Source organism: Rhinolophus hipposideros (genome assembly GCF_964194185.1).
Source record: "Rhinolophus hipposideros genome assembly, chromosome: 14".
In the NCBI taxonomy this organism is placed as follows: Eukaryota; Metazoa; Chordata; class Mammalia; order Chiroptera; family Rhinolophidae; genus Rhinolophus; species Rhinolophus hipposideros.
Genome location: NC_138060.1, coordinates 24590263 through 24617438, shown reverse-complemented (window position 1 = coordinate 24617438; position 27176 = coordinate 24590263). Strand labels below are relative to the sequence as shown.

General features: G+C 54.2%; 3 protein-coding genes across 17 annotated transcripts; 1 reads left to right on the top strand and 2 right to left on the bottom strand.

Annotated features, from left to right (window-relative positions):
* The first annotated feature begins 238 nt into the window (after positions 1 to 238).
* Positions 239 to 7082, top strand: PRRT3 (proline rich transmembrane protein 3). 2 transcript variants are annotated; one of them, XM_081072546.1, is made up of 5 exons: positions 239 to 344; positions 682 to 849; positions 2937 to 3990; positions 4199 to 4354; positions 4953 to 7082. In XM_081072546.1, the coding sequence occupies exons 3-5, from the start codon at positions 2994 to 2996 to the stop codon at positions 6704 to 6706; spliced, it is 2907 nt and encodes a 968-aa protein (XP_080928672.1). In that variant the 5' UTR covers positions 239 to 344; positions 682 to 849; positions 2937 to 2993; the 3' UTR covers positions 6707 to 7082. The 2 variants fall into 2 exon arrangements, with proteins under 2 accessions (XP_080928672.1, XP_080928673.1); XM_081072547.1 differs by lacking the exon at positions 239 to 344 and adding an exon at positions 351 to 508.
* Positions 7083 to 7220: 138 nt separating this feature from the next.
* On the bottom strand, positions 7221 to 15341 carry CRELD1 (cysteine rich with EGF like domains 1). 3 transcript variants are annotated; one of them, XM_081072550.1, is made up of 12 exons: positions 15277 to 15341; positions 14590 to 14782; positions 14264 to 14346; positions 12051 to 12161; positions 11639 to 11730; positions 10854 to 11030; positions 10674 to 10769; positions 9658 to 9741; positions 9410 to 9505; positions 9069 to 9203; positions 8004 to 8266; positions 7221 to 7649 (listed from the first exon to the last, which is right to left on the bottom strand). In XM_081072550.1, exons 2-11 carry the CDS (start codon positions 14761 to 14763, stop codon positions 8052 to 8054), a joined length of 1263 nt encoding a protein of 420 aa, XP_080928676.1. In that variant the 5' UTR covers positions 14764 to 14782; positions 15277 to 15341; the 3' UTR covers positions 7221 to 7649; positions 8004 to 8051. The 3 variants fall into 3 exon arrangements, with proteins under 3 accessions (XP_080928676.1, XP_080928677.1, XP_080928675.1); XM_081072551.1 differs by lacking the exon at positions 15277 to 15341 and adding an exon at positions 15115 to 15239 and having other exon boundaries at positions 7221 to 8266; XM_081072549.1 differs by lacking the exon at positions 15277 to 15341 and having other exon boundaries at positions 7221 to 8266; positions 14590 to 15241.
* A 208-nt stretch (positions 15342 to 15549) lies between these two features.
* On the bottom strand, positions 15550 to 27111 carry IL17RC (interleukin 17 receptor C; the record flags this gene model as incomplete). 12 transcript variants are annotated; one of them, XM_081073174.1, is made up of 20 exons in its annotated part: positions 26964 to 27111; positions 26641 to 26816; positions 26310 to 26331; positions 25959 to 26111; positions 25621 to 25695; positions 25425 to 25534; positions 24501 to 24612; positions 24118 to 24162; positions 22181 to 22320; positions 21900 to 21959; positions 20253 to 20307; positions 19982 to 20163; positions 19820 to 19870; positions 18811 to 18856; positions 18536 to 18657; positions 18209 to 18268; positions 17601 to 17649; positions 16454 to 16549; positions 16296 to 16334; positions 15554 to 16205 (listed from the first exon to the last, which is right to left on the bottom strand). In XM_081073174.1, exons 2-20 carry the CDS (start codon positions 26743 to 26745, stop codon positions 15577 to 15579), a joined length of 2151 nt encoding a protein of 716 aa, XP_080929300.1. In that variant the 5' UTR covers positions 26746 to 26816; positions 26964 to 27111. The 12 variants fall into 12 exon arrangements, with proteins under 12 accessions (XP_080929301.1, XP_080929304.1, XP_080929300.1 ...); XM_081073175.1 differs by lacking the exon at positions 16296 to 16334 and having other exon boundaries at positions 15550 to 16205; positions 26964 to 27106; XM_081073169.1 differs by having other exon boundaries at positions 26641 to 27088.
* Positions 27112 to 27176: the final 65 nt, after the last annotated feature.

Below are 27176 nucleotides of genomic sequence, written 5' to 3'. Positions count from 1 at the left end.
ACAGATATAAAGGAAGTGAGCTCTCTGTCCCCTGAAGTATGCAAACAGAGACCGGCTGCCTCATTTTGAGGGATGCTGTGGAAGGGATTTCCATATCCCTCGGAGGTGACCTCGGTCCCCTCTTCGTCCTGCGAATCGCAGAGAATGGGGAGGTCAGGACTGGGAGAAGAATCCACCCCTAAGGGGAAAGGGTTAAGTTGGGAGGGCGCTCCTGTGGGCGGGCTCGGCGATCGGCAGCGCCAGGCTCGGTTAGCCAAGTCTGAGCATCTCAGAGGATGCGGCGCGGCGAGCGGCTGCCGGGACGCGCGCAAGGTGAACGCGGGGGCTGCCCGCGCGGCGGCCAGGTGAGGAGCGGGCTGACGGCGTGGGCGATGGCGGGGCTCAGGGTGGGCGCATAGTCTGCAGCCCCCGACTAGGCGCGAGCGGCAGGGCCTGCACCAGCGCCCACCCCCACCCAGGACACTGCGGGAAGGCGAGGAGCCAGGGGAGAGGAGCCCGAGGAGGAGAGGTAACCCGAGATGGATCAGCTCCCGGAGGTTGCCCTACGGCTGCCCTCGCTCTGCCTTCGGGCTGGCCTCTCCTCTGTTCCTGGGGCAGGGAGATAGACCCCTTGCCTCGCCCCCAGAAAATCTCTCCAGCAGCTGGAACCCAGTGTTGGGCAGCACCCGCTCTTGTCCGCAGATGCCTACATCGCTTCCATTAAGGTGGTGAACAGATGGTATATGCTTATCGTTGAAGGCCCAACTCAACTGTCTCCTCCTCTGCAAAGCTTTATGGACTCCTTGCAAAATGAGCCACTGCGCGTTTCACAGGACTTAGTATGGCCATTCGCTGGCTGTGTGACCTTGGGTGAGTTGCTCAACCTCTCTGAACCTCAGTTTCTTCCTCTATGAAATGGGTATACTCACACCTGCTTGTGTTGGGAGGGTTGAATGAAGTCCGAGGACCTGCAGCTAAGCTTAGCACAGGAGCCTAACTGGGTAAGAACTCAACAGAGGAGGACTATTGTTAACCAGTACCTGTGTTAGGAGCCTTTCAGTCCATTCCCCTCAGCTCACCTCCACTCCCAACTCTAGAACTGAGGCTTCTCTTTGGGTCCCCAGCACCTCGCCTGGGCCAGGAGCAGAGTACAGGGCTTGGTGAATGTTTGAGAAATGAACCTGCAAGGCTTTAAAGCAGAGTTTAAACTCAGTTTGGGGGATGGGTGTAAGTGATCTTTGAACGCCCTGAAATTGTCCACAACCTTTGGTGAACCTGGGCATTTTCCTGGGGAGTGCACCTGGAGTTTCCATCAGCTTCTCAAGGTATCTGAGCCACCAAGGTATTAGAAGCCAGGGCACTTTGGGTACAGTTGCTTCCAGGAAAGGAAAGGAGCAGGGCCCCTGCCCCTAAATACACCCAGGCATCCACTATCAGAGCCACTTTCACAGCCGCTGTCCTCCATCTCCTGGCCATGGGGGCCTGCCCTTCCTGCCTCCCTGGCTGAGAGCAAGGGACTGTCAGGAAGAGGAACCTTTAGGGAATATCCACCTGGGGCCAGTCTTATGCTGAAGGGCTAGAGACAAGAAATGGAAGATTCTGACACAGCCCTGAGAAGCCCCAGGCCCGTGGTGGAGACAGGAGATTATTACACTATGTGACCAGGGTGACCAGAGGGTGGAGGGGGTGTCAGGGAAAGAAATGCCTACACCGAAACAAGCCAGCATTCTGTCTTACCTGGATTTCTGCACTGGTCTCTCCCCCCTTTAAAACACCCATCAGATCTTGTCATTCCCATGCTTAACATCTCCTCTGGCTTCCTGTGACACTTAGAATAAAATCCAAGGGCCGTACTGTGGCTTACCAGGCTCCTTCCCCTCCCCGCCTAACTGATTTCATCTCCCACTGCCGCTTTCTCCTTCATTTGCTGAGCTCCAGCCACACTAGCCTTCTTATTTCTTGAACTCACCTAGCTCATTCTTGCATCAGGGCTTTTGCACTTTCTGATCCCTCTGTCAAATGCTTTCCCCCATATCTTCAAATGGCTGGCTCCTTCTCATTCAGGATTTCGCTTAAATGTCACCTCAGAGAGGCCTTCCTCGCACCCCCTGTGTAAAGTAGCTCCCATCCCTCTATCTCTGAACCCTGTTTTCTTTTCTCCATAGCTCACTTTATTTAGCATCATTCATTGTCCCTTACCTAGAACACGAGCTCCAAGAGGGCAGGAATCTTGCCAATCCTGTTCATTGCTTTATCCTCAGGGCTTGGCACATAATATATGCTCTAATTATTTGTTGAAATAGTTAAGGGGACTGGTGGGAAAGAGAGCTTTCTGGTCAAAGAGAAAAGTAAAAGGGCTTATGCTTATTAAGCTCCGATCACAGGCCTGACCCATTACGTGTTTTGTTATGTAAGTCTGACAAGAGCCCTTTGGAGTTAGGTATCCTTATTATGCCCAGTTTACTGATGGGAAAACCCTGATGCAGAGAGGAAAAGAAACTCACTCAGGAACTGGCAAAGCTGGGATTCAAACCTAGGTCCCTCCTCAAAGGCAGGGGCCTGTTCCTCTCCCTCTCCACTTCTCTGATATTTGAGCTGGGCCTTCAAGAATAAGATTTCAGCAAGTGAAGGAGAAGGGAGAGGGCATTCCAGGCAGAGGGAATGTCAGGAGCAAAGGCATGGGGCGTCAGACAGTCCAGTGGGGCTGGAAGGCCAGGAGAGGAGCTTAATTATCCTCTGAGGGAGATGGGGAGCCACTGAAGGTTTTGAAGCAGGGCAAGTGGCATGACCAGAGATGCACTTTTGTGAGTCCACTCTGGGCAGCATGAAGAGGTTGACCAGGAAGGGGTGCGGGAGGGGAACCTGCCTATGCTGCTCTTCTTTCTTTCCCATCAGCCCCCTTGGGGCAGCCACGGAAGTACCCAACCCTCACATGTCATCCCCTCTCTTTTTTTCAGGCTCATCCAGTGAGGACTGGAAGCTGAGGGCTCTAGGCCCAGGCATCAGAGTGGAGCATGGCCCCCAGCCCGTGCGGCCGCGTATGCGGCCTCTTGCTGCTGCTGTCCCTGGGGGCTGGCACTGCTCTGGGCCAGGGCCTTTCCAGGCCACATGAGGACTCGGAACCACACCTGTTCCCAAGAGCCCACCCCAAGGGTCCTGTTGGTACAGAGCCTCAAGCCATCGACTTCTTCTGGGAGAAGCCCAGAGATGAGAGCCCCAGGAACTCCAACGTCCTCCATGCTGAGAAAGCGCCTGAGCAGTTTGCAGACTCTCCCCTTGGCCCAGCCCTGCATGGACCTAAAGCAGCCCAGGGGGCTCAGAAAGATGGGCTCCCAGTAACTGATGACCTCCAGATGGCTCAAGGACCAATTTCTCAGGGCTGGACAGGACCTCCTGACTTCCAAGAGCCTCTGGAGCAAGAAGCAGCTGTGCCCCATCCAGTGGGCCCCCCCCATCTCACTTTCATCCCCACAACTCCCAGACTCCAAGCCACAGTTCCTCCCTCCCCAGGGGAGCCTAGCGACCAAATAGGACAACGACCACTTAGAGATGAGGGCTTGGTGGTCCAAGCCAAGAACGGGGTCTCAGAGACATCCCCCTCAGCTCGCCAGGATCCTCCCCACACTCTTGTGCCCCACTGGGGCACTATCAGGAAGCCAGTGCTAGAAGAACAGGGTGGGGGTGAGGAGGACTTCCAGGAGGCAGCACAAGGCCCCCTCTTCATGCAGCAAGATCCAACAACCCCTGAAGTTGGCTTAGTGCCCCCAGCTGAGGTGGCATCCAGTCAGGAGCCTGGGTCCCAGACAGACCTGGCATTGGCCAGAAGCCTTCCCCCTGCCGAGGAGCTGCCAGTTGAGCCCCCCCAGAAGGCTGGAGATAGGGAGACCTGGGCAGTCAGTTTTCCAAGTCCCTCACCTAAGCAAGTGGAGGTCCCTGACGTTCAGGGATCACCAGGACCCCAGCCCTCAGGTCCCCCAGCCTCAGAGACTCCTGATGGGCAGCCCAAACCAGGTGGGTACTGTACCAAAGTGAGGGTGCCGAACACAGCTGGGAGGGGCAGTGTTCCATAGCAGCTGGATGCCCCAGTTTCTGTGTGCCCCCTGGTCCCTGTGGTCCCATTTCCCTCATTCTGGCAAATGAGGGTGCTTGTGCCTAAGGGATGAGACTTTGGGAACCACTGGAGGGTCGGGCAAAGTGATGACGGCTTTTGTCATTTCAGAGATAGCAGCAATGAATGGAGCAGATCCCATCTCTCCCCAGCGGGTGAGAGGAGCAGTGGAGGCCCCACGGACCCCCAAGTCCCTCATCCCTGGCCCCTTGGACCCTGGCCCAGCTACAAATGGAACAGAGAGCCCTGTGGGGCCCCTGCAGCCAGGTGAGTGCATGGCTGGGGGTTTGGGGAGAGCTGATACTCTGTCTAATAATTAAGAACCTGTATGAGGTCTACATGGGGGGTGGGGAGTGAATAGGGACAAACACCTCCTTAAAGGAATTGATTAGGACCTCCTTCAAACAACTTGGGATAATAAACTAATACAGGGCACTCTGGGGGAAGTCATTTTTCCTTTTGGAACTAGAATGCTCTTAAATGTAACATGGGTATATTTGGTGCAGTGATTCTCCAACTCCAGCAAATCACCCAGGAGAGGAGCTTTTTAAAAATTCCAGGGCTAGGCCTCATCCAAAGGATTTCTGATTCACTTGGTTTCCAGGTGATTCTAATATGCAGCCCATGTTGTGAACTACTGTTATATTATTAATAAAAATGATAGCTCACATCCATTTAACGCTTATTGAGTGCTGGGCACTATGCTACACATTCAATCCTTACTGCAACCCAGTGAGTGGCAGTCCTGCCATCCCCATTTTACAGAGGAAAAGGTGCTTGGAAAAGGTGCTTGCTCACCACACTGGGGAATGGAAAATCAAAAGCATTTTTCAAAGGGCTGTTTTAATATTTGTTATGATTGCAGATGAAGCTGAGGAGTGGCCAGGGCGCCCCCAGAGTCATCCCCCAGCACCCCCAGTCCAGGCCCCCTCGACATCACGCCGCGGCCTCATTCGGGTCACCACGCAGCGTGCCCTGGGCCAGCCACTCCCTCCGGAGCCCTCAGCCAGCTCCATGGCATCAGCCCCAGCCTCCAGCCCCCCTGCCAACGCCACCGCACCGCCCCTGCGCTGGGGTCCGCTGCAGCGGGTGCTGAGCTTTTCCTGGGAGCTGCACGTCTATGGGGTGGGGGTGCTCTTTCTGCTGCCTGCATTGCTGGCACTGGCCTCTCTGGCAGCCGCCCCTGCGGGGCCCCGGCTGGCACTGGTGGCAGCAGTGCTGGTGTTCATAGCATCGGGGCTGCGATCTGCCTACATGCTCACAGACCCCTACGGCTCGCAGGAGAGGCTGGGTTTACGCGCGGGCCTGGTGCTCTACAATCTGCCCTTCCCCTTGCTGCTCACTGCGCTGGCGGCTCTGACCCTGCTCGGCCTGGGTGCGGGGCTGCCACAGCAGCTGCAGAACCCACTTCTGCTGGGAGCAGTGGCCTTGGTGCACGGCGTGGGGTTACTCGCTACTGACCTGCTGTGTACGAGGCCGACACTCAACCTCCTGGCTCAGGGCTTCTCCTGCGCCTGGGGTGCGGCCGTGGCTCTGGGTACGCTCTGCCTGTGCCGTCGCCGCCTGCTGGACGGGCCGCGAGGCTGGGATGCCAGCCCGGGCCCGCGGCTGCTGGCCGTGGCGGGCGCTCTGGGGCTGCTGGCCAGTGGCTTACAGCTGGCGGCCGCGCTCTGGCTGTACCCAGGCCCAGGCCGCGTGGGCCGCTTCTCCTGGGCTTGGTGGGGAGTCCACTTCTGGCTGCGCCTGCTGGAGCTGACATGGGCACTCGCCCTGGCGCTGGCCGCTGTAGCCGCAGTGCGGCCCAGGCCGCCCACGGAGCATGCGTGCTGGGCTAAGCTGCTGCGCCTGGCGTGTCCCGCGCCCTCGGGCAAGAGCGAGGTGCCCGAGCGACCCAACAATTGCTATGCGGGGCCCAGTGGCGTCGGCGTAGGCAGCTTGGACATCAGCAAGAGCCTCATCCGCAACCCCGCGGAGGGGGGCCCGCCTGCCACTCCCAGTTCAGGCGCCTGGGGCTCGGCTGCGTCGCTGGGCCGCGGTCCCCAGGGTGGCCCAGGACTGTCCGGCAACAGCGTGGGGCCGGCGCCGTCGATGAGCGAGCTGGACCTGCGGCCGCCGTCTCCCATTAACCTGAGCCGCAGCATTGACGCCGCGCTCTTCCGAGAGCACTTGGTGCGAGACAGCGTGTTCCGGCGCTGCGGCCTGCGCGGTCTGGCCTCCCCACCGACTGGGGGCGCGCTGCGTCCGCGCCGGGGCAGCCACCCCGACGCCGAGTTAGACGGCGCGGGCTCCTCGCTCCTCCGTGGCCGCTGCCGGTCGCTTAGCGACGTGCGCGTACACGGGCCGGTTCCACCACACGTAATGGACGCGCCTGACCAGGCGGCTTCTGGCAGCTCGATGGACAGCTTCTCCCGGGGCTCCCTCAAGATCAGCTGGAACCCGTGGCGCCACGGGCTGTCGTCGGTGGACAGTCTGCCCCTAGATGAGCTGCCCAGCACTGTGCAGCTACTGCCTGCCACCGCCCCTGCTCCCGCCCGGCCCGGGGAACCCCCGAGTGAGGTCCATCCTCACTGCAAGCCGGGCGACTCCCGCAGCGCCTCCAGTGACACCATTGAGCTCTGAGCTGACTACACACTGCTGCAGCACCAGGGCCCCACAATCGGTGGTCCAAAGGCATGGCCGACTGGGACTGTTGAGTATTTTAAAAACTGTCATTCCCGGACCTCATCCTGACTGCAGCCTCCAGAGACAGCAGGAGTACTAGAACCCACCCACCCCCATTTATTTGTTTAAATGTGTTTTTCCCACGGGTGTTTTGCACAGAGGCTGTGACTTAAACGGAATACAGGGTGGACATGCATGGATTTAAGTACGGGGGATGGGGTCCAGGTGCCCCAAATACCCCTCCAGACTCCCCAGTGTGGAGGGATGAGGCTCGCTTGTGCAGACTGACTGTCCTCTTTGTGCCAAAGAAATAAACCCTTAGGACTTGGCTTATGCCGCCCTCTGGCCGTGCCAGGATCCTGTTCAGAAGAGATGTAGGAGTGACCCCCCCCCCAAAAAAAAAAAATCCAACTCCTGTGTGTTGGGGATGGGAAGACTTTCAAAGGAAAGGGCACCGGACCCTCAGCAACTTTAGAAATAATGGCTACCAGTATTTTATTGAACATCTGTGTTTTGTGTGCACTGTCTTCTGCTCTTCACATTCGTCACATTTAATTCTCATGATAAACCTGAGTGAAAACACTATCATGCCCATTTTATAGATGAGGAAAATGAAGTTCAGAGACAAAAGTCATTTGTCCAGGGTCTTTGGCCCAAATGATAGCTGGTACTGAACCCAAAAAGTTCCACTCCTAAGGCTGGTTCCTCCATCTCCTAAGACTGCTTCAGGGCCAAGCCTCTTCTCTCCTCCATCATTGTAGCCCTCAATTTCCCAGGGTTTTAGAAAACTTCCCCAAAGATGGGGGCTGGAGGACTCTCAGTAACTTAGGCCAACCCATGGTGAGTGGGGGACAGGTAGTAGTAAGTCTGAAGCTTCTCCATTTTCCAAGACCTTTATTTCCTGAGATGAATAAATAAATCAGTGGCTGAGGGGTCGGGGGTAAACACGGAATAGGAGCTGGCAGCATGCAGCTGGCAAGAGGAGGCTGTGATGGGCTCACCCCTGCAGGTACCCCCCTCCTCCAGGCAGGGGGCAAAGCTCACTAGCAGCCACCATAAGGAGATACTTTTCTTTTAAAATCCACACACATTGTGAAGCTTGCCCAGTCCCCCCAAAGTCAAGAACTCATGGCATCCACTTTCAGGGCTGCTTCCTCACCCCAGGGGCCTCCCCTCCGCCGGTAGGTAGGGGGTGCTGACCCCCTCTCAAAAATAAAGCAAGCTACCTTGAGTGTTCAGGTAGGGAAGGCCTGACCTCTGGGGACAGCCTGGGTAGGAGGAGATCCTGCAGGTGTGGCAGAGATTATCTGCCCTTGATGAAGCCTTCCAGCACGCGGTCACTGCGCTCTGACAACCAGTAGCCAGTCATGGCCGCCACAGCCCCAATGAAGATGGCGGTGAAGACCAAGTCGCCCTTGGCGGCCAGCGTGGCCAGTGCACAGATGATGACACCAAAGAACATCTGCTGCAGCACCACCAGCTCGTCCTCCGTCATCTCCGAGAAGAAGCCTGCTGCCTCTGCGAGGAGCGAGAGAAGCCCCTGTTCCTCCTTCCCCATTCCTAGAGTTCCTCACACCCCCGATCCTCGTTGCCACATGCCTGCCTGGTATGCCAGCACGTGAGGTCGTTTACTGCTGAGAACAGCTCTGAGAGAAGCGGTTATTATGCCTGTCTCACTAAATGGGAAACTGAGGCTCAGAGAGGTGAAGAGGTTTGCCCAAGGCCATGCAGTGGGCGAGTTGCAACAGAGCACGTGTTTCAAATACTAGATCAGCTCTAGAGCCAGACTGCCAGGATACGACTCCCAGTTCTGCAACCTGCTTGCCATGTGGCCCTGGGCAAGCTGCTTCCTGTCTCTGCATCCTAGTTTCCACTATGTAAAATGGGGAGGAGAAATATCCCCAGCAGCATTGGATTTGTTTTAGGGGTGAAATGAGTTAATATATGCAACACGCTTCGAATAGCATCTGGCATGGTAAGAGCTGCAGGTCTGCTCACTATTGTCATGTCACCACACTGCAGCATACAACAACTCTTGACAGGCCAGGGCTAGGAGTGGTCCCATTGGACAGATGAGGAAAGAGGCTCAGGGAGGCAGTGATTTGATGCCAAGTCTTACTTTCTGTCTACCCTGGAGAGATGTGAGGCCACCAAAAGCCTTCTGGAGACCAGATGTATGTTTCAGATCTCAATTCAGCCTCAGGGGGGGCTGCATCAGGGGGGACTTCAGGGCCTGTAACTGCCTGGAGAAGGGGTTTGATGACCCTCTCCCTAGATGAGGACACCTCCCCAGATTCCTGGGGGCCAAGTTGGGGCTCACCTGGGATCTGCTCCTTCACACAGATGCCCTCAATCTGTTTGTAGCCCTCCGCACAGACGCAGCGGTAACTGCCCTCTGTGTTCTCGCACTGCTCATTCTCTCCTGGACACACCTCTGTCTCACACTCGTCCACATCTTGAGGGAAGGTAAGGAAGGGTCAGAGCCCTGAATGCCAGCGTCCCACATGCAGCACACCTGACTCTGTCTCACGCGACACACCCTTCTGCCCTTGCCCGAGTAACATTCTACCCTTCCTTCCGCTGCCTTGTCCATATTCCAGCCCCTCAATTGGTGGTGGCAAGGCACTCCAAGGTGCCTGTGCCCCATTAGAGGAGACTCACCGAGACACTTGGAGCCCACCTGCTGGTAGCCAGGGCTACACTTCTTACAGCGGCCCGGCCCTGCCCCCATGCAGCCCAGACAAGCCTTGGCACAGTCTGGAGAAAGAAGAGGAGAGACGAGGGTAAGAGCTGCCCCTAGGCCTAGGGGGATTCTCGTGCCTGAGAAGGCAGAAGCTTGGGGGGAACTGGCATGGAGCAGCTCCCCCTACCCTCCCCACGTGCCCCCCTCTGCAGGAATGGACACTCACCTCGGCACTCATAGGAGCCCTCTGTGTTCACGCAGAATTGGTCAGCTCTACAGCTGGCTCGCTCTGTGCCACACTCATCGATATCTGCAGAGAGGCGGGCAGGGTCGGGATTTCAGTCCCTAGTTCACTAACAGGGAAGCTGAGGCCAGGATTGTTGGGGAATGGACTTCCCAGGCTCAAATGATATGGCAGACACTGCAGGCTGTCCACCAACACAGAAGCAGAGGTGTAGCTGGACTCTAGGCTGCCCAGGTAGAGAGCACGTTTTCCAACCTGCCTTGCAGCTCAGTATGGCCCTATGGTTGAGTTCTGGCCAACAGGATATAAACAGAAGTGATGTGCTCCACTTTCAGCTTAACCTGAAAACAACAGGCCTAGACTCCTCCATGCACTTTCTTCCCTTTTTTACTCCTGAGTGCCAGGTCATGGAACATGGAGGTGCCCATGACCCAGCCTCAACCATAACGATAACACCCAGTGGAAGGACCCCACAGTAAGAAAGAAGGAATCTGGGTTCTTGGCTGATTGTGATAAGCAGAGTTTGCCTGCCAGTTGCTTTGAGACTGTGATATGAGATAAAAATAAACCTCTATATTCTCTAAGCCACAATCTTTGGGGAACTTTTTGTTATAGCAGCTTAGCCTTTATTCTCATCTACATAAATGGCTAGGTTTGAGACCAAATCAAGTCTCATACCCAGGTTTCCTGACCCAAGTTCAGTATCCTCATTCCTCTGTCTAACTGTTCCTCAATTTTTCAGACTTGGCCTAAGTGACACCTCCTCTAAGAAGCCTTTCCTGATTCCCCATCACCACTGAGCTGGACCAGGGACGTCTCACACTGTACAAGGGTCAGTCTGTACTGTAAATGCCTGGTTACTTTTCTACCTTGCTAATCAGGCTGAGCTCTCCACGAAGATGGGGACTGTTGATCTCGCCCAAAGATGTGGTTACTGATGGGGAACCAAGCCCAGGTCCCTGCCCACCTCCCCAGAGCTAGAACAGGCCCCCACTCACCTACACACTTGAGGTGATGCAGGGCCCAACCCTTCTTGCACTGTAAACAGTTTGATTCCTCAGGTCCCGAGCAGCGGGCACAGGGGCCAAAACAAGCTGGGTGGAACGGGGGCAGCATGAGGATGGGCAGGCAGGCACCCCATCTGCCCCTGCCCAGTGCCACACCTTTTGGCTACCTACCCGAACATACCAGATGGCTGGCGTTGCGCTCCGCCTCAAAGTAGCCGAGACCACACTGGCCACAGGCCTCACCCCCATAGCCGGCTCGGCAGTCGCAGTGCCCGCTGCCCCCTCGAGTCCCTTCCCCTTCACACTGCCCATAGCCACCGCAGGGCTTCTCTGCACCCCCAGGACAGGCTGTAGGTAGACACCAAATGGGTGAGATTGTACATATGATCTTGTATAGAAAACATAATAACATTTCTGGAGAGAAAACTTCATTTTAATGGCAACATAGTATTTTATCATAATACCTCTAAAATTTACTTAACCAAAGACTGAATTGACCATCTTTGTCACTAATTCTTTATCTGTAGCTTCCGGAGAGATTTTTCTAAAAGGGGCTGATAATAAGATCAACACCTAACTGAGGACTCTGTGTAGAAAAAGGAGGTGACAATGGGGCTTTACAGCAGCACGTACCCCTAGGAAGGTCCCCTTAGTCCAGGGAATGGGGGCCAAGTCTGATCCAGGCATGGGAAATGAGGCGTTGGGGTGGGGACATTTCTCAAAGACATGATAAAAACCACAGCTACATCTGATTCAGTCTAGCCCTGTATCTTTTTTCAGAGCCATTCCCCATGGATTTGTTCATCTCACCAGCCTGTGAGGCAGGTGAACACTGAGGTCCAGAGAAGTTATCTGAGCAGCCTAAGCTCACACAGCCAGCTAGGGGCAGCGCCAGGACTGGCTCCCTGGCCTCAGCAGTCCCCTCCCAGCACCCAAGAAGAACTTGAATAACTCACGAAGGCAGGAGGGCCCGAAGGTGCCTGAGGGGCAGCAGAGCTTCAGGGAATCTGAGCAGAGCCATTGGAAGAGGTCTGGGGCTTCCTGCTGCCTGAGGCGGGGAGATGGTACGACAGTGCGGGGGCCTGAGACAGTGTCAGCGGTGCTGCCCAAGCCCAAACTCCCACAGAATCTGGGACACAAGCCGTCTGCGGCAGAAGACCCATAGGCCCCTGACCAATGCCCTTTCCCCCATTTGGCAGACGGGTAAACTGAAGCTTGCGGCAGAGCTTGTCCACCAGCAAGTGCTTGGCAGATCCGGGTCTGGAAGAAGTAGCCAAACCAGGACACAGCCCCTAGCATGCAACCCCCTGCTTTACCACCAGGCCCTGGCGGGGGCGCCCTCCCAGGGAAGGCACCCACACCACTCACTTGTGAAACCACCAGCTCTCCACCAGCTCCTCACTCAGCTCCAGCAGACGGTGGCACTCAAAGTCTGACTTGCTGCACACGTTCTCAAGCACCTCTACCAGGCGGGTCTCACTGGCCAGACAAGGGAACATGCTCCATTCCACCCACTGTCCTCCTTAAGGTCTCCTCTCCCACCACTCCTTGTGCTATGACAGTTTCAAAGGAAATGCCATGGGGCATAATGAAAGGGGTATTGGTTTGGGGAGTCAGACAGACCTGGGTTCGAATCTAGTTGTCTGACCTTAGGCAAGTCACTTAACTACTCTTGAACCTCTGTTTTCTCTTCTGTAAAATGGGGATAATACCTCCCCTGTAGGTTTGTTGTTCGATACCTCAGTTCTTACATCTGCACAATGGAATATATACCCTTGCTAGGTAGATGTAATTAAAAATACATCATATAACAAATGTTGGTGAGGATGTAGAGAAACTGGAACTTTCCTACATTGCAAGTGGGAATGAAAAATGGTGCAGCCGGGTCGGCCCAGTGGATCAGGCAATTATAGCTCCATACTCCTAACTCCGAAGGCTGCCGGTTCGATTCCCACATGGGCAGTGGGCTCTCAACCACAAGGTTGCCGGTTCAACTCCTTGAGTCCGGCAAGGGATGGTGGGCTCCGCCCCCTGCAACTAAGATTGAACATGGCACCTTGAGCTGAGTGGGCGCTGAGCTCCCGGATGGCTCAGTTGGTTGGAGCGCGTCCTCTCAACCACAAGATTGCCGGTTCGACTCCCACAAGTGATAGTGACCTGTGTCCCCTGCAACTAGCAATGGCAACTAGACCTGGAGCTGAGCTGCGCCCTCCACAACTAAGACTGAAAGGACAACTTGAAGCTGAACGGTACCCTCCACAACTAAGATTGAAAGGACAACTTGACTTGGAAAAAAGGCCTGTAATACACACTGTTCCCCAATAAAGTCCTGTTCCCCTTCCCCAATAAAATCTTAAATAAAAAGAAAAAAATCTTAACAAAAAAAAGAAAAATGGTGCAGCCACTGTGGGAAACAGTTTGGCAGTTCCTCAATAAGTTAAACATGGAATCACCATATGACACAGTAATTGCACTCCTGGGTTAATACCAAAAAGAATGGAAAACGGGTGTTCAAACAAAAACTTGTAACACAAATGTCCATAGCAACACTATACACAATAGCCAAAAGGTAGAAACAACCCAGATGTCCATCGACTAATCAATGGATAAACAAAATGTGGTCTATCCATACAACGGAATATTATTAAGACTTAAAAAGGAATGAAGTACTGACACATGCTACAATATGAATGAACCTTGAAAACATTATGCTGAGTGAAAGAGAAGCCAGACGTAAAAAGCTATATAGGATTCCAACAGAATTAGCAAACCCATAGAGATAGAAAGCAGATTAATGGTTTCCAAGGGCTGGGGGAAGGGGAGAAGGAGGAGTGACTGCTTAATGGAGATAGAGTGTCTGTTTGGATGAAAATATTCTGGAACTAGATAGTGGCAATGGTTGCACAACACTGTGAATGTACAAAATGTCTATAATGCTAAATTTTATGTTTTGTGTATTCTACCTCAATAAAAATTTATATATATACACACATACACACACATATATAACGTATTATATTACGCACTTAAAGGATTTGACACAGTGCCTGGCATATAGGAGGAGGTGATTAAAAATACAAAACAAAATCAGGAGCCATTATAACCTTCCAATGGCTTCCCTCTATATCAGAATGGAATCTAAAGTGCTTTCTGTGGCCTTTAAGCTTCTCTGCCTTCACCGTCTACCACTTCCCTTCTGCTCCCTCCATTCCAACCACTTCTCAAATACACCAAGCTTAGTTCCACTCTGTCCACATGCTTCCCTGATTGTCCCATTGCTTGCTTCTTCACTTCAGGTCTCTGTTCAGATGTCACCCCTTGAATACCACAGTTCCCACTTTTCTGTAGTCCACCCAGCATTACTGTTCTTCACCTAATATAATATTACTTATTTCCTTATTTCCTCTACAAGAATGTAAGCTCCTTGAAGATGGGATTTTGCTTGCCTTGTTTACTGCTGTACTACAGATGTTCAGTGATATTTGTTGAATGAGTAAGCACTCCCCAAGAGGATCCAGGCCCCCACCAGTAGAGGAGAGATTGGAGGTGAGGTATTCAAACCCACCCCTCCAGCCCGTTACCTGTCTTTGTATTTAGACAACTTCTCTTCTTCCCAGGCAGTGTTTCCACCTCCAAAGTTGTCCCGAATGGTTCTCTCCAGACCCTGGAAATGGAGAAAATTAGTAATACCTAAGTATAGAAGTACAGACTGCTTGGCACATTCTAGCACTTCAGTATTTCACTGACCAGGAAACTGAGGCCCAGATAGGCAACCTGTCCAAGGCCATACAACTGCTAAGTAACCAGTTGTGATTGAGTCCATACCGACTTGCATCCCAGACTCCCCACTCTCAATCACTTTGCTCCAGTAGCTGGGACCCTCCTAATAGGTTGCTGGTGCACCCACCTTGTTAAAGCTGTCGACCAATCCCCGGCACGTATGACACGGGTGGGGCTCAGTTCGGGGAGAAGACTGGGGAGACGCAGAGGGCTGGAGCCAAACTGGGCCTGGGAGACTGAAGAAGAGGCCCAGACCCCAGAGCAGAGCTGGGACCAGGCCCCTCGGGGGTCGAGGGGCCATCGTTTCCCAGGCTGGGGACCTGTAGATAGAGAGCATGCGGAGGGTTCGCTGGAGGAGCCAGGAGAGAAAGAAAAGGGTCGGTTCTAAGGTGCCATGGGTCGGGGAGCCCAGACCTGTGTTATTGTAAGAAGAGGACGTTAGCCTGGGGTATGGCCGGGAAAGGGGAGATGGTGGGGAAATGAGCCTATTTTGCAATTCTAGGACGGGAATAAGTTATCCTCGTTACAGTTGGGGAGGTAGCCTGGATCCTTGGCAAGGGGACAGGAATCAGCCCATTGTTTTAGCGTCTGAATATGGGTTGTTGGGGACCGGATCAGCGGAGCTATGGAGAATGGGTCAGATTCCAAGTACTGGGGGAGAAGAGGCCGATGGGCGGTCTCGGAGGGAAGAGCCAAGGTCCGGATATGAAGAGAAGGGGTCAGGTTCGGGGGCCGCGGGCGGCAAAGGCACGGCCTCCGAGTCAGCAAGGGAGGATCCAGACCAGCAGATGGCGGGGGAGGAAACACGACCCACCCAGCCCTCCGGCGCTGACGGCTCAGTCTCCCCAGCGCCGCCGCCGCCGCCGCCGCCGCCTGCGTTAAGACGTACGACCTACGCCCGCTCCGCAGCCCGGAGGGCGGAGTCCACGCCGCAGCCAATGGTGGTGGGCCATGTGCCAGTGCGTCATCCCGCGCCAGCCAACCAGAGGCGGCGCCGGGCTGCACCTGCCGGGTGATTCAAGGGTACAAGGGCCGCGGGCGGCGTGCCAGGTTGGCTGCCGGCTCAGAGATACGCGTGAAGAGACGTGAATAGAAAAATAGCGTCAGCCTTTATTCAAGTCCTGTCCCCTGCCTCAGGTCCCACCTCGCGTCCTGTCTCTGGGGTCCCTGGGGGTCGGAGGCAGCAGTCCAGGGCGGGCTGAAGGGCTCGGGACACTTGCTCCGCCCTGTCCGCGAGCCGCCCGGGGCGGGGGACGCCGGGGCCCTGCAGGGCTCGCAGGAAGTCGGGCAGCTGGGAAGGCAGGGCGAGGACAGGCACAGCGCGGAACAGGGCGGGCACGGCGTCCGGACGGAGCAGACTATCGAAATAGGCCCCGATGTAGCGGCCGGGAGCCCGGCCCTGCAAGAAGTCGGGCAACACGCAGCTGAGTGAGGCGGCGAAGGCGTCGTGCGGGCTGTGCACCCCGGACGCCGACGCCCCGTCCTGTAGCCACTCGTGACACAGCGCCACGGCTCCAGGCGAGAAGAGCAGGACCACCACGCCGCCCTCCTGGAGGGTCTGGCGCCGCTGCGCGTGAAACCAGGCCAGGGGCCCGTGCGCGCTCAGTTCGCGGCGGCTCCAGAGGTCCACGGCCACGCGCAACGGCAGCTGGCGCAGCGCCGACGCCAGGGCGCCCACCAGGCGCTCGAAGCCCTCGTCGTCGGCCGAGTAGAGGAGCAGAGCCGCGCGGCTCCTGGCGGCCGCTGCCAGAGAGAACAGCGGGAGGCAAGACGTGAGACGGCCGAGGCCCAGCCCTGTGGGGGCGGCCCGGCCCTGCGTGCGCGCACACTCACCCCCCGCGTGGACGTCCTCCTTCAAGAGCCTCAGCCACCCTGTTAGGGGAAAGAGGCGGAGGCCGCAGGTGAGTGCCGCCGCTACCCCCTCTCCGGGAACTCCCAGGCCCACGCCAGCCCTGCCCCTCGGCGGGAACAGGGAGCCAGGAATTGCTCACCTTTCACGTGGTCGTTTCTGAGAAGGAGGAGGAGGAGAAGCACAGCGGCCAGGAGTAGGCAGGCCAGCCACGCCAGGGCCCAGCGTTGGTGGGTATCTGGGGAGCCCAAGGGAGGACGTGGGCGGCTTAGAGGCCTTACGCTTTCACCCCACTTCACGAAGGAGAAAGACTGAAGCTCAGAGGAATGAAGTGACTTGGCCCAAGTCCACAGCACATAGTGTCAAAGCCAGTGCGTGACCATAGAGCCATCTACAAATAAGTGACTTCACTTTCTGCCTCAGTTTCCACCTCCGTAAGACTGGGTTAACAACAGAACCTACTGATGGGGTTGTTGGGAGAACTACATACATTAATAGACATAAGGCCATGGGAAGTGCTCAGATGTCAGCAATATTATTGTCCCCTAAGCCTAGAGCAGCTGGGTCCTTGACTTCGCTCTCTCAGATGACTGCAACAGCCTTCTCACTGGTGTCCCTGACCTCTTCTTGCTTCCAATTCGTTCACCACATGGCAGCCCCAGAGATCTTTTAAAAATACAAGTTTGATTATAGCCTTTTGGGAAGCTCCCGTATTTAAGCTGCTCTAATGTCAAGTCCAAATTCCTTCTGTTGGCTCCCAATGCCCTACATGGCCCTTGCGTCCTCCTCTCAGGACAGAGGCCTGCCTCCCAAGACATTCCAGCCCCACTGACCACCTTGGAGTTCTTCAAAAAAGCACCCCGCAGTCTTCACAAAACTGCATCTCTACCCCCTTCATGTAGATCAGCCTTCAGAGTTCGGCTTGAACCTTTTCTCTGATCTCCTCACCTGTCCCAGGTCAGGTCCCCATGATACGCATTCATGCGTTCCCTTGGACGTTGTACTCAGTGCTTCCATAGCTCACACTTACTAAATGTAAGTGATTTGAGGCTAATGTCCTTCTAGCCTTCTATGGCTGGGGTGGGGGCAAGGATTGGGTCTTGTTGGTGAGATTGGGATGCCCTGTAAGTTCTTGTCATAGTTTCTGAATAAATGAAGGAGTGACCCTCTGATTTATCTGAGCCAGGGAAGAACAAGGCCATTGCATATGCTGCCCCCAGGAATGGCCCCGTCAAGATTCTAGCTCCTGGAGAGCTGGGAAGAGGAAGGGCAGTTCTTGTCATACTCACACTTATTCATGGGGCAGGCCCATAGTGCTCCCAAGTCACCGTCCCACAGCTGTAAGACACAAACCACCAAGCCCAAAGCCCTTAGCTTGGTGCTTAGCACTCACCGAGTTCCAGCCAGCCTGATCACCAAATTCACAGCCTCCACTGTGCATGTTTTCTCTCCCCGCCGCCCCAACACACACACACATACACTGCAGGTTCCCTCAAGCTGCTCTGCCTTTGCTCAGGCGGTGCCTACTGTCTGGACGGTGCCTTCCTCCCTGCCAGAGCTGACCCACATGAAAAGATCCTTCCTTGAAGCTCTCCCTGGAGATCAGTGCTTAGCATATGTAACTGTTATCTCTTTACTGGTTTAGCAAGCAGTGAACAACTCGGGGACAGGGACTATACTTCTTCAACTGTTAGCTTTCCCAGAACTGGACACAAACAAAGCACAAATAGGTGGTGGGTGGGTGCTAGAAGGACAGTGACGAGGCCTCTATCTAGGAAGAGTGAGAGTCCCCTGGTGCCCTCTGTTGGGCACAGGAAGAGGTGGAAGAGGCTGAAGGTAAAATGTTCGGGCTGTTGTTCTTGGGCCTTGGGGCAGGGCCCTCTTACCACCTGCTCACCTGTAGACACTGGCCTGACCGCACGTCTTGTAGTAAGTGCTCTCCAAGGCGAGCTGCCCTCTGCCAAGCCAAGGGGTAGGGGGCTGTCACCTAGGGGCACTGCACCTAGGAGACCACCAGGCTGCAGCTGAGCAGAACGGGGGTTGGGGGTGGGGAGCCTTCTGAGAGGCCACTGAGAACAGGGCTCAGGTTTGAATCGCCCCACGTTCCCAGGGACCAGCACAGAGCCTGGCACAGAGGAGGGGAACATTGAATGCCGGGAAAATTTGAGGCCAGGTTTGAGATGGAGCTGGAGAGATACATGGAGGAGGGTCCCCCAGCACTCACTGTGGAGGCCCTGCTGGGCAGTGGGGTGCAGCCACTGGGTTCCAAGGCACAGAGTGATCTGTTGTTCTGGGGGCCTCGTGTCTCCACCAGCAGCATATCATCCTTGAGGGGCCCCAGAGAGTCTGAAAGGGGTGAGAGCCCACTCTGAGACCCAACCTTGCTGGGGGCTGCCATGTGCACCCACCATGCCTGACCTTCACCTCCAGGAGCTGGCACTTTCAGTGTTCACCCCTATTGCAATGGCCCTGCCCCACCCTCGTCCAGGCCCCACTCACCAGACCACAAGCACTCTTGCAGCTGCAGCTTCTCCCAGCTGCTCACCTGCTTAGAAGAGGCCAGGTTCAGGGGCACAAAAAAAAAAAAAAAAAAAAAAAAAGAAGAAGAAGAGCCAAGGCCAGAAAAACCAGAAGAGAAGGGAGAGGCAAGAGGAGGCCTGTGGGGGTGGGGGCAGGGGGTCTGCACCCTGGACCTGACCTTAGGCAGATCTGGGTTCCAGGCTGGGTGATTAGGAGTCACTCCATCTTTTTCAGCCTCGGCCTTGTGAATTCATCTGTGCTAATGGTCCTTATGACCCTAAATTAGCTCTTTTCTTGTCTGACAAAATGCATACATTTCCTTCTCATCTAACCACCTTCTCAAAGAGGCCTCACCTGACCACCCCACTTGAAATTGCAACCCCAATCCTCCCTTGTCCTTCCCCACATTTCCACAATGTTAGCATATTATAATAATTTACTTATTACATCTGTTGTCTGCCTTTCTCCTTTAGAACATAAGTTCTATAAAGATGGCAATATTGGTTTTATTCACTGACATCTATCCCAAGTGCCTAAAACAGTCCCTGGCACATAGCAGATGCTCAATAAATCTTGAATGAATATGTTTATAATCATCCTTTGAAGTTGTAGAGCAACCCATTATACAGGTAGGGAAATAGAATAATGATAACAATAATAAAAGTAGCTAATATTTGTTGAGCGTTTATACTGTGCCAGTCCCTAAGGTGAAGCTCTTCTCTTATTTAATGAAGTAGTTACTATTAACATCCCCATTAAGCAGATGAGATTGACCTTCAGAGAGGTGAAGTGACTTGCCCAGGGTCCCATGCACTGCTAAAGTAAATAGTGGAACTCCTATACCAAAGAGGAAGCCCGTAACCATTTTGCTCCAGGGATCCAAGGATAAAGTGGGTCCAGGAGACACGTCTTGTCTGGGGCGATCCCTACCAAGGGTGAGGGGTGGGGGTCCTGCCCCCAACACAGCGCTCTGGCATCCGCTTCTTACCTGGACACAGAGGTTAGGGTGGCCTTTCAGCAATGGGAACTCAAGGGCCTTCTGTGATAAGAGGGGAATGGGTCGGGTCACAAAAGGCGGCCCCCTGCGCTCTCCTTCCTCCCCCACCCAGGCACCGCTCTCGGACAGGCTTATGCTCTTGGACAGGCTTACGTTCACAGTGACATTCTCTCGGGACAGGGGCGGGACCAGCGGCTGGCAGGGACCCCCACCGAGTGCCTGCCAGCACAATGTGGCCTCAGCAGGCAACGAGCATGGCGCGTCCAGCTGCCAGCCCCGCGGGGGCAGCAGCTGCAGCCGGGCAGCACGCCAGAGGTTGCGGTGTGCACGGGGGTCTGCAGGGAGAAGGCTGAGTCCGTCACTGCGCGCCCTGCCTGTAAGCACCTGCACCACTCCCCACCCTGGCCCCTGCAGGTCCGCTCACCCTTCCTAAAGGGACAGATGCTCGTCCTGACCGAGTCGGGCTCCAGAGGCCACATCTGGAAGGCAAACAGGGCTCCACAGTTAGTTCAACCCAGCCAGCCTTCCAGGAGCATGTGCCAGGCCCTCTGCGAGGCACTGGGGACGCTTTTAGGCCGATATTTCAAATGCTCGGTCTTTTCACCCTGTGTAAGTCTCTAGAGATGCACACATTTATTCTTTTCAGCAAACCCTATGCCACCATCTGGCAACATCTTCATTTAAAAACTATTAATGAGTACCCACTGTGTGCCTTAGCACTATGGTAGGCATTAGAAACGTTCAATAATTAAATCCACGATCACTTTGTGAGAACCTCTGTGCCAGGCACTGTCCTAGGTGTTAAGGACACATCCATTCTTTCAATAGACTTTTAAAATGTATCTATTATATGCTTAGTCCCTTGCTAAGCATTAGAGATAATAATTTACTCAGCAAACCTTTAATTAAGAGCACCTACTACGTACCAGGCATTGGGCAAGGCTCTGGGGGAGCCTTGCCCTACTAAATTTGAATTAGATATTATTTCCTTGACTTCAAGGAAATGACAAATTCACAGTTGCATTAAGGATAAAACATGTACATAAATTAATAATTTGATCACTCATTTATTGAGCATCTGTTGTATTAAGAAATGAGACAGGTGTCCCCCCCCCCAAAAAAAAGGAGGTGATCAATGGACAAGGAGGGACAGAAGTGCAAGGAGATGTGTAGAGAGGCCAGGAAGTTGGGAGAAAAGCTTTGGGAAAGGCATTATGTGAGTTGTACGGATTTGGATGAATGGAAAGAAGTGGGGGCATTTCAGGTAGTGGGGCCACTTAAGCAAAAGCACAGAGGTGGGTGTATCTTGAGCAACAGCTCCATCTGGATGGAACAAAATTCCCACGAAGGGGAATCATGGGAAAGACACAATGGAAATGGTTTAGTTGGGGGTCAGAATATGGGGCCCAAAATTCCAGAAAAGCTCTGGGAGGCAGGAACTTTTTGAAACAGTCTAGAGGAGAGATGCTAGAAGCCCAAACGGCTGAGATGGAGAGGAGAGGGAAAGAGAATGAGAGGCATTGCTGTCAGATGTCAAATAGATGGGACCTGATGACAAATGTGCAATCAGACGGAGAGGAAAGAGCCAACATATACAAGATTAGATGTGGCACATTTCCTTATAACAGCCCTAGGAAGTTGGTACTGTTATTTTTCCCATTTTACAGATAGGAAGGAGGCTCAGAGAGGTGCACAGACTTGCCCAAGGTCACATCACTAACAAATGGCAAGAGTCAGGATCCAAACCCATCTGAGTTTATAGCACATGTTCTGCCCTTCCGGGGAGCACAGAGAAGGAATTGGAGGAGTAAAGTAAGGCTTCCAGGAGGTGGTGACATCTGAATAATGGGCCATGAAGCATAAGTAGGAGTCCTGTGTATAGGGGATCAGGAAGAGCATTCAGAGCATGCAATAGTCAGAGGCATAGGACAGCAAAGTTCAGGGGAAGGCCAGCCATAGCTTCCATCTCAAAGAGGAGGGTGGAGGTTGGTGAGGACAAGACAAAGAGGCCCATTGCCCTCACCAACTCCCCAATCCCCTGCCCTGGCACCCAGCTGGACTCTGCTCCTACCTGAATACAGAGACAGGGAACCAGGTCTGTGTGGTTCAGTGTAATGGTGTGCGGTCCAGTCTGTGGGACAAGCAGAAGTGGGGAAGTTGGAGAAGATAAGGAAGAGGGAAAGGCTGGAGGCCAAAGTTGAGGAAACCAGGCAGGAAGCAGTTCCCCCACCAACACTTGCTTTGGGTGTAGATCGCTGTGACTTCTCCAAGGGTCCCCTTATAATGCATTCATATCCTTAGCATGCACCTTGGCCTAGAGTGGGAATGGACGTGGGGAGGGGGAGGCCTCACCAAGTTTCTGTGCCACCAGGGTTTTGTCGGGCTGTCGACCTGGTTCCAGTATAGGGAGAGGCCAAAGTGCTGCTCCTCAGAGACGTCCAGCAGCAGGTGCACATCGTCACCATCTGCAGACACGTTGAGCCACGGCAAGGCTGTGGGGGAGCCAAAGAAAGACAGACCCCCTCACTCCTCTGTACACCCAAGCCTGGGCCATACTTACCAGCTGACCCTTTGGAATTCCCTTCAAGCTCCTGAGGCAGGGAGGCCCCTGGAGGGCAGAGCCTGTGTCCCCAGCAGCCGGGGACCAAACCCATGCAGGCCCCAGTATGGGTCTTGAGACCACCCTTCCCCCTGATTCTCCCTCTGCAGCCAGAAGGATACTGTAACCACTGTAAATAAATAATTCTCCTCTACTCAGAACCCTCTGATGGCCCCCCTTTTTACTGCCAGAGTAGAAGATGGCGTCCTTACAGTGGCTTGCAAGGCCCTACCCAATCTGGTTGCTGTGACCACTCTAGCCTTATCGGCTAGCACTAATTAATTTGCTGCAGACACACTGAAACATACCAGACACACTCCTGCCTCAGGCCCTTTGCACTGACTGTTCCCTCTGAATGGAACCCTTTGGAGCAGGGGTGTCCAAACATTTTTCAACGTTTTTCACCAAGGGCCATATGCTGTAAAATACACAAACAGCCGGGCCACTCACTCAAGGTGAAGTATGTATTGCCTTACCTGGTTTATTTAAGTAAACTAAATATATTTTTGGAATTTGCTGCGGGCCAATTAACAATAGATTGCAGACCACAGTTGGCCCGCGGGCCGCAGTTTGGACACCCCTGCTTTAGAGTGAGGCCATTCCTGACATTTTCTAACCTCCCTATCCCCCTTCCCTGCATTTTTTCCCTAGCACTAATCTAACTATTGTACCATCTAACTATTGCATATTTCACATCCCCCTGTGTTTATTGTGTCCTCCCTCACCGGCACCTTGACCCTGACCCTGACTCCCAGCTAGAATGTCGGCTCTGGGCAGGGATTTTGTCAGTTTTGTTTATTGATTTATCTCCAGTGCCTAGTAGTATGCCTTGTGCAGGCTAAGTACTCAATAAATATCTGTTGAATATGTAAACCAATGTGTAACTGAATGAATGAAGACATGAAATGCATGATGTGTATCTGTATCCTCAAAGCTCTGGTGCCAAGTAGTCTTTAATGGATTACCAGAGGCAGGCAAGCCAACCTTAAGATTAAAGCAACCAAAAAGAAAATGAAGTTGAAATAATTTAAGAGTTCCAAAAACATCACAGTGAGAGCACAGACTGAAGACGGCGGATTAGGAAAAAACCACAGTGTTTATATCTTGATCTGGGTGGTAGTTGTTGCAAATGTACACATATGTAAAAAGTAATAGAACTGAACATCAAAATTAGTGTGCTTTATACACTTTCTGTATGTGTTATACACAATAAACAGAAAATACAAAACAAAGAAATCTAGTGCATGGGATAAACCATCAGAACCTTGACTTTCTTGGCCCTTATTTTATGATTTAATATTATTTTTATTTGATATGTGGTGGAGGGGCACCATAATCTTGACAATGCTTTGGGCCTCTAGATGTCCTTGGTACTAATAAATATTTGTTATACGGAGTAAGAGATTCACCTTTATATTCCTAGTGCCTGGCACACAGTTGGAGCTATTGCAGTTCATGTAGGATGGATGGATGGATGGGTGGGTGGATGGATGGATGGATGGGTGGGTGGATGGATGGATGGATGGGTGGGTGGATGGATGGATAGATGGATGGGTGGGTGGATGGATGGATGGATGAGTTCTGCCAGCATCTGGGATGTGTCAGCCCAGACCTGAATCCAACTCCAAGTGTTCCTCATACTCCAGAACCTGGCCCTCCCTCCTCCCAGCCCCACTGGCCCTGCCCCTACCCCAGCAGCTCTGGATGCTGTCCCGAATTTCATGTCCCCTGCAGTCTGGGGAGAGATCACAGAAAAGCCTCCCGTAAGGCTGGGAACCAAGGAAACAAGGGGGGCAGCCCAACTCATGGGGAGCTCTGGAAAGGGCTCCCTGTCCCCTAAATACCACCCACATCTATCCAGTCCCCGAAGCACCTTCCCCAGCGCCAGGAAAGCCATGTCACCTCGGGAGAGGAGGCAAGAGGGACTGACTGAGGAGAATGAGAGCTCACGCTGCTGCCTGACAGTGGACAGACAGAACGAGGGAGGTGGTGAAAGCAGAAGGGGAGTGACCAAAGGGGAGAGAGACTAGGGGGGCCAGGACTTGGGACCCGTAAGGCTCTAGGGCCACTTACCAGGCAGCTGCTGCGTGAAATTAAGTTCTTTCTGGTACATGGGCTGCGTATATGACCAGATTTGCACCTCATCCCCCAGAGCAGCCTCGAAACAGTCAAATACTACAGAGCCCTGTGAGGAGAGGGGTGGCAGAAAGCTGGTGGTATAGGGTTTAGAATCCGGCCAAAGGCTCTAGCTACTCTGCGTGGACCCCTCCCTGCTTCCCTAATTAATGACTATATTTGTACTGTATGGCTTGAAATTCTGCCATTGAAGTTTCCCTCAAGAGCCCCCAATTCTAAAGCACACGCCCTCAATAGGGGTGTCAGCAGGGCAGGAATAAGGGCCTGGCTACTTGAATCCCTGCCCCAACCCTGGCTGTCCTGGATCACGTGGATAAAGCTAAGGTGCTCAGACACCCCTCCCCACAGCAGTGGTTTTCACATCCAGTGCCTCAGTGGTCCTCACGATTGCCCTGGGAGGTAGGCCAACAAATGTTCTCTACAATTTCCCAAATCAGAGGACATTGGCTGGGGGTAGGAGGAGGTCAAAGGGTTTAGTGATTTGGCCTGAATGGGGATACACCCTCCTGAGGTAGCCCCAACACCCTGCACCATGGGGCCGACGCGGTATGGCAGGAAGTCAAAGGAGTGGATCCTGACCACAAACTTTCCCTCGCCAAGTCTCAGTTTCCCCATCTGGAAAATGAGGGTAATAATCATCCCTAGTTCATGGCATTATCACCTCATTTAATTCTCACAAGAACCACATGAAATAGGACTACTCTTATCCCCACTTCACAGACAGGAAAACTAAGGCATGAAAGGCTAAAAGGACTTGCCTACAGCCCTCATCCCAATCAGGACTTAAAGAAATCATGCATGTGGAAGCACTTTACAGATTTCATATTTAGAGGTGGTGGTTATTGTTATTATTTCACATACCACAGACTGACCAGGCTGCACGAGGGCAGCAGGCACTTCCACCTCCAGCAGGACACAGCGGGCTGTAGTGTAGCTATGGAAGGAGAGTAGAACTTGGGCCTGGAGAGAGGCTGTGAGCAACAGGGCAGGGGGTTGGTAAGGCCCAGGGACCACGCGCGGTCCTTGTGAGGGGCAGTTGGGTCAGCCAGCTTCTCACCATTCCTAGGCTCCTCACGCTCTGAGTCAGCTGCTCTTCTGAGTCCTTCCTCATCTTTAGGCTCTTCCCAGTGCCCTGGAAGGACCCAAGAACAGGCCCAAGTCAGGCCCCCTGCTCTAGGCTGGCTTTGGGTTTGGCTTCCAGAAAGTGCAGTTCGAGGAAGCCAGGGCCAGGCCTGGGGCCTGGGGGTTGGATGGGGAGAACAGACTGGCCTGGGGGTCCTTCAGCAGCATCCTCCAGGAGGACAGAGGCTGTCCAGGGCTGCCTGGCAGATCGATGCCCCAGTACTTAGGCCCCTCCCAGACACACTCACATGTGTACATGGATGACATGCTCACCACGCACAGCCAAGTGGACAGCCACGCGCACACACAGGTCACAGTCAGTCTCCTGGTGGCACCTCAGCACCAGCTCTGTCTGCAGGCGTGTGGGCACCAGCACGGGTCCTGGAGCGGACACAATGCTCCCAGGCACGCAGAGCAAGTCACCGTCTGTGCATGAAGGACCAGGTGATGGATGAAGCGGTTCCAAACCCAGAGTTTGGTTGTACCTGACATCCCCCAGAGGGCCAAAGAGCTTTGGACAATTCCTGGGCTGAGGAATGACCATGAGGGCATGGAACTGGGACAGCTCCCCTCCCTTCCACCAACCTTGGAAGTCCTTTTCTCTCTAAAAGTAGGGCTACTCACCCCAGAGGTGGCAGGAGAGGCCCTGGAAAGGAGGTAAAGGAGAGTCAGAGATTAGGCTCCCAAATCTAACCACCGTTCCCTGTCTAGACCCCCCCCCCACCTACCTCTTTCTGGGGTTCCCTATCCCAAGCTCCTCCCAGAGGAAGACAGACCAGGCTCTTGCCCTTCCCCCCCCCCACCCCCGTTCCTCTCTTACCCCATCAGTACCAGACAGACCAGCCAGGGCAGTTCTGGTGGTGGTAGTGGCAGTGACAGGAGCCAGGCTAGGGCCCTGATGGGCCTCAGACTGAACCGTGCACCTTCCCCAACCCTCCCCGGACTCCAGACTCACCGGAGAGCAGCGAGCAGTGTCCTGAGGCCCCACAATTCTCTCGAGAGAGAGGACCACGGGGCTTCGGCCCAGTGCCAAGGACAGCAGGAACCAGGGCACAGGCATCTTCCAGGTGCCAGGCAGCACCCAGGCCTGAGGCCCTGTCCTGCCCCCCCAAGGGGGGGCAGACACCTCACCTCTGTTCCCTCTCAGCCCTGTGCCTTTGGGAAGGAGGGGCCAGAATCTCTCCCCAGCCTCGGGGGTCCCAGCGCTGGCCAGCCTGGGCACTCCCCTCCTGGGAGTCCTGATTCCAGTCTCAGTCCCAGTGAACGCAGACACCTCACCTCTGTTCCCTCTCAGCCCTGTGCCTTTGGGAAGGAGGGGCCAGAATCTCTCCCCAGCCTCGGGGGTCCCAGCGCTGGCCAGCCTGGGCACTCCCCTCCTGGGAGTCCTGATTCCAGTCTCAGTCCCAGTGAACGAGTGCTTTCGTTTTGCCTCCCGGCAGGCAGCTGGCTGTTCCCGCCCCACCCTGGCCCTCCCACCAATACCAGGCCTGG

Bases quoted from the DNA above. Each gene is read 5' to 3' on its own strand.
- PRRT3 (XM_081072546.1), top strand. From the start codon at position 2,994: ATGGCCCCCAGCCCGTGCGGCCGCGTATGCGGCCTCTTGCTGCTGCTG. The intron at 3,991-4,198 runs GTGGGTACTGTA...TTGTCATTTCAG, and splicing joins TGATGGGCAGCCCAAACCAG to AGATAGCAGCAATGAATGGA. The intron at 4,355-4,952 runs GTGAGTGCATGG...TTATGATTGCAG, and splicing joins TGTGGGGCCCCTGCAGCCAG to ATGAAGCTGAGGAGTGGCCA.
- CRELD1 (XM_081072549.1), bottom strand. From the start codon at position 14,799: ATGCTCTCTATCTACAGGTCCCCAGCCTGGGAAACGATGGCCCCTCGA. The intron at 14,347-14,589 runs GTGGGTGCACCA...CTCCATTTCCAG, and splicing joins TGGTCGACAGCTTTAACAAG to GGTCTGGAGAGAACCATTCG. The intron at 8,267-9,068 runs GTGAGCCCCAAC...CGCTCCTCGCAG, and splicing joins TGTGAAGGAGCAGATCCCAG to AGGCAGCAGGCTTCTTCTCG.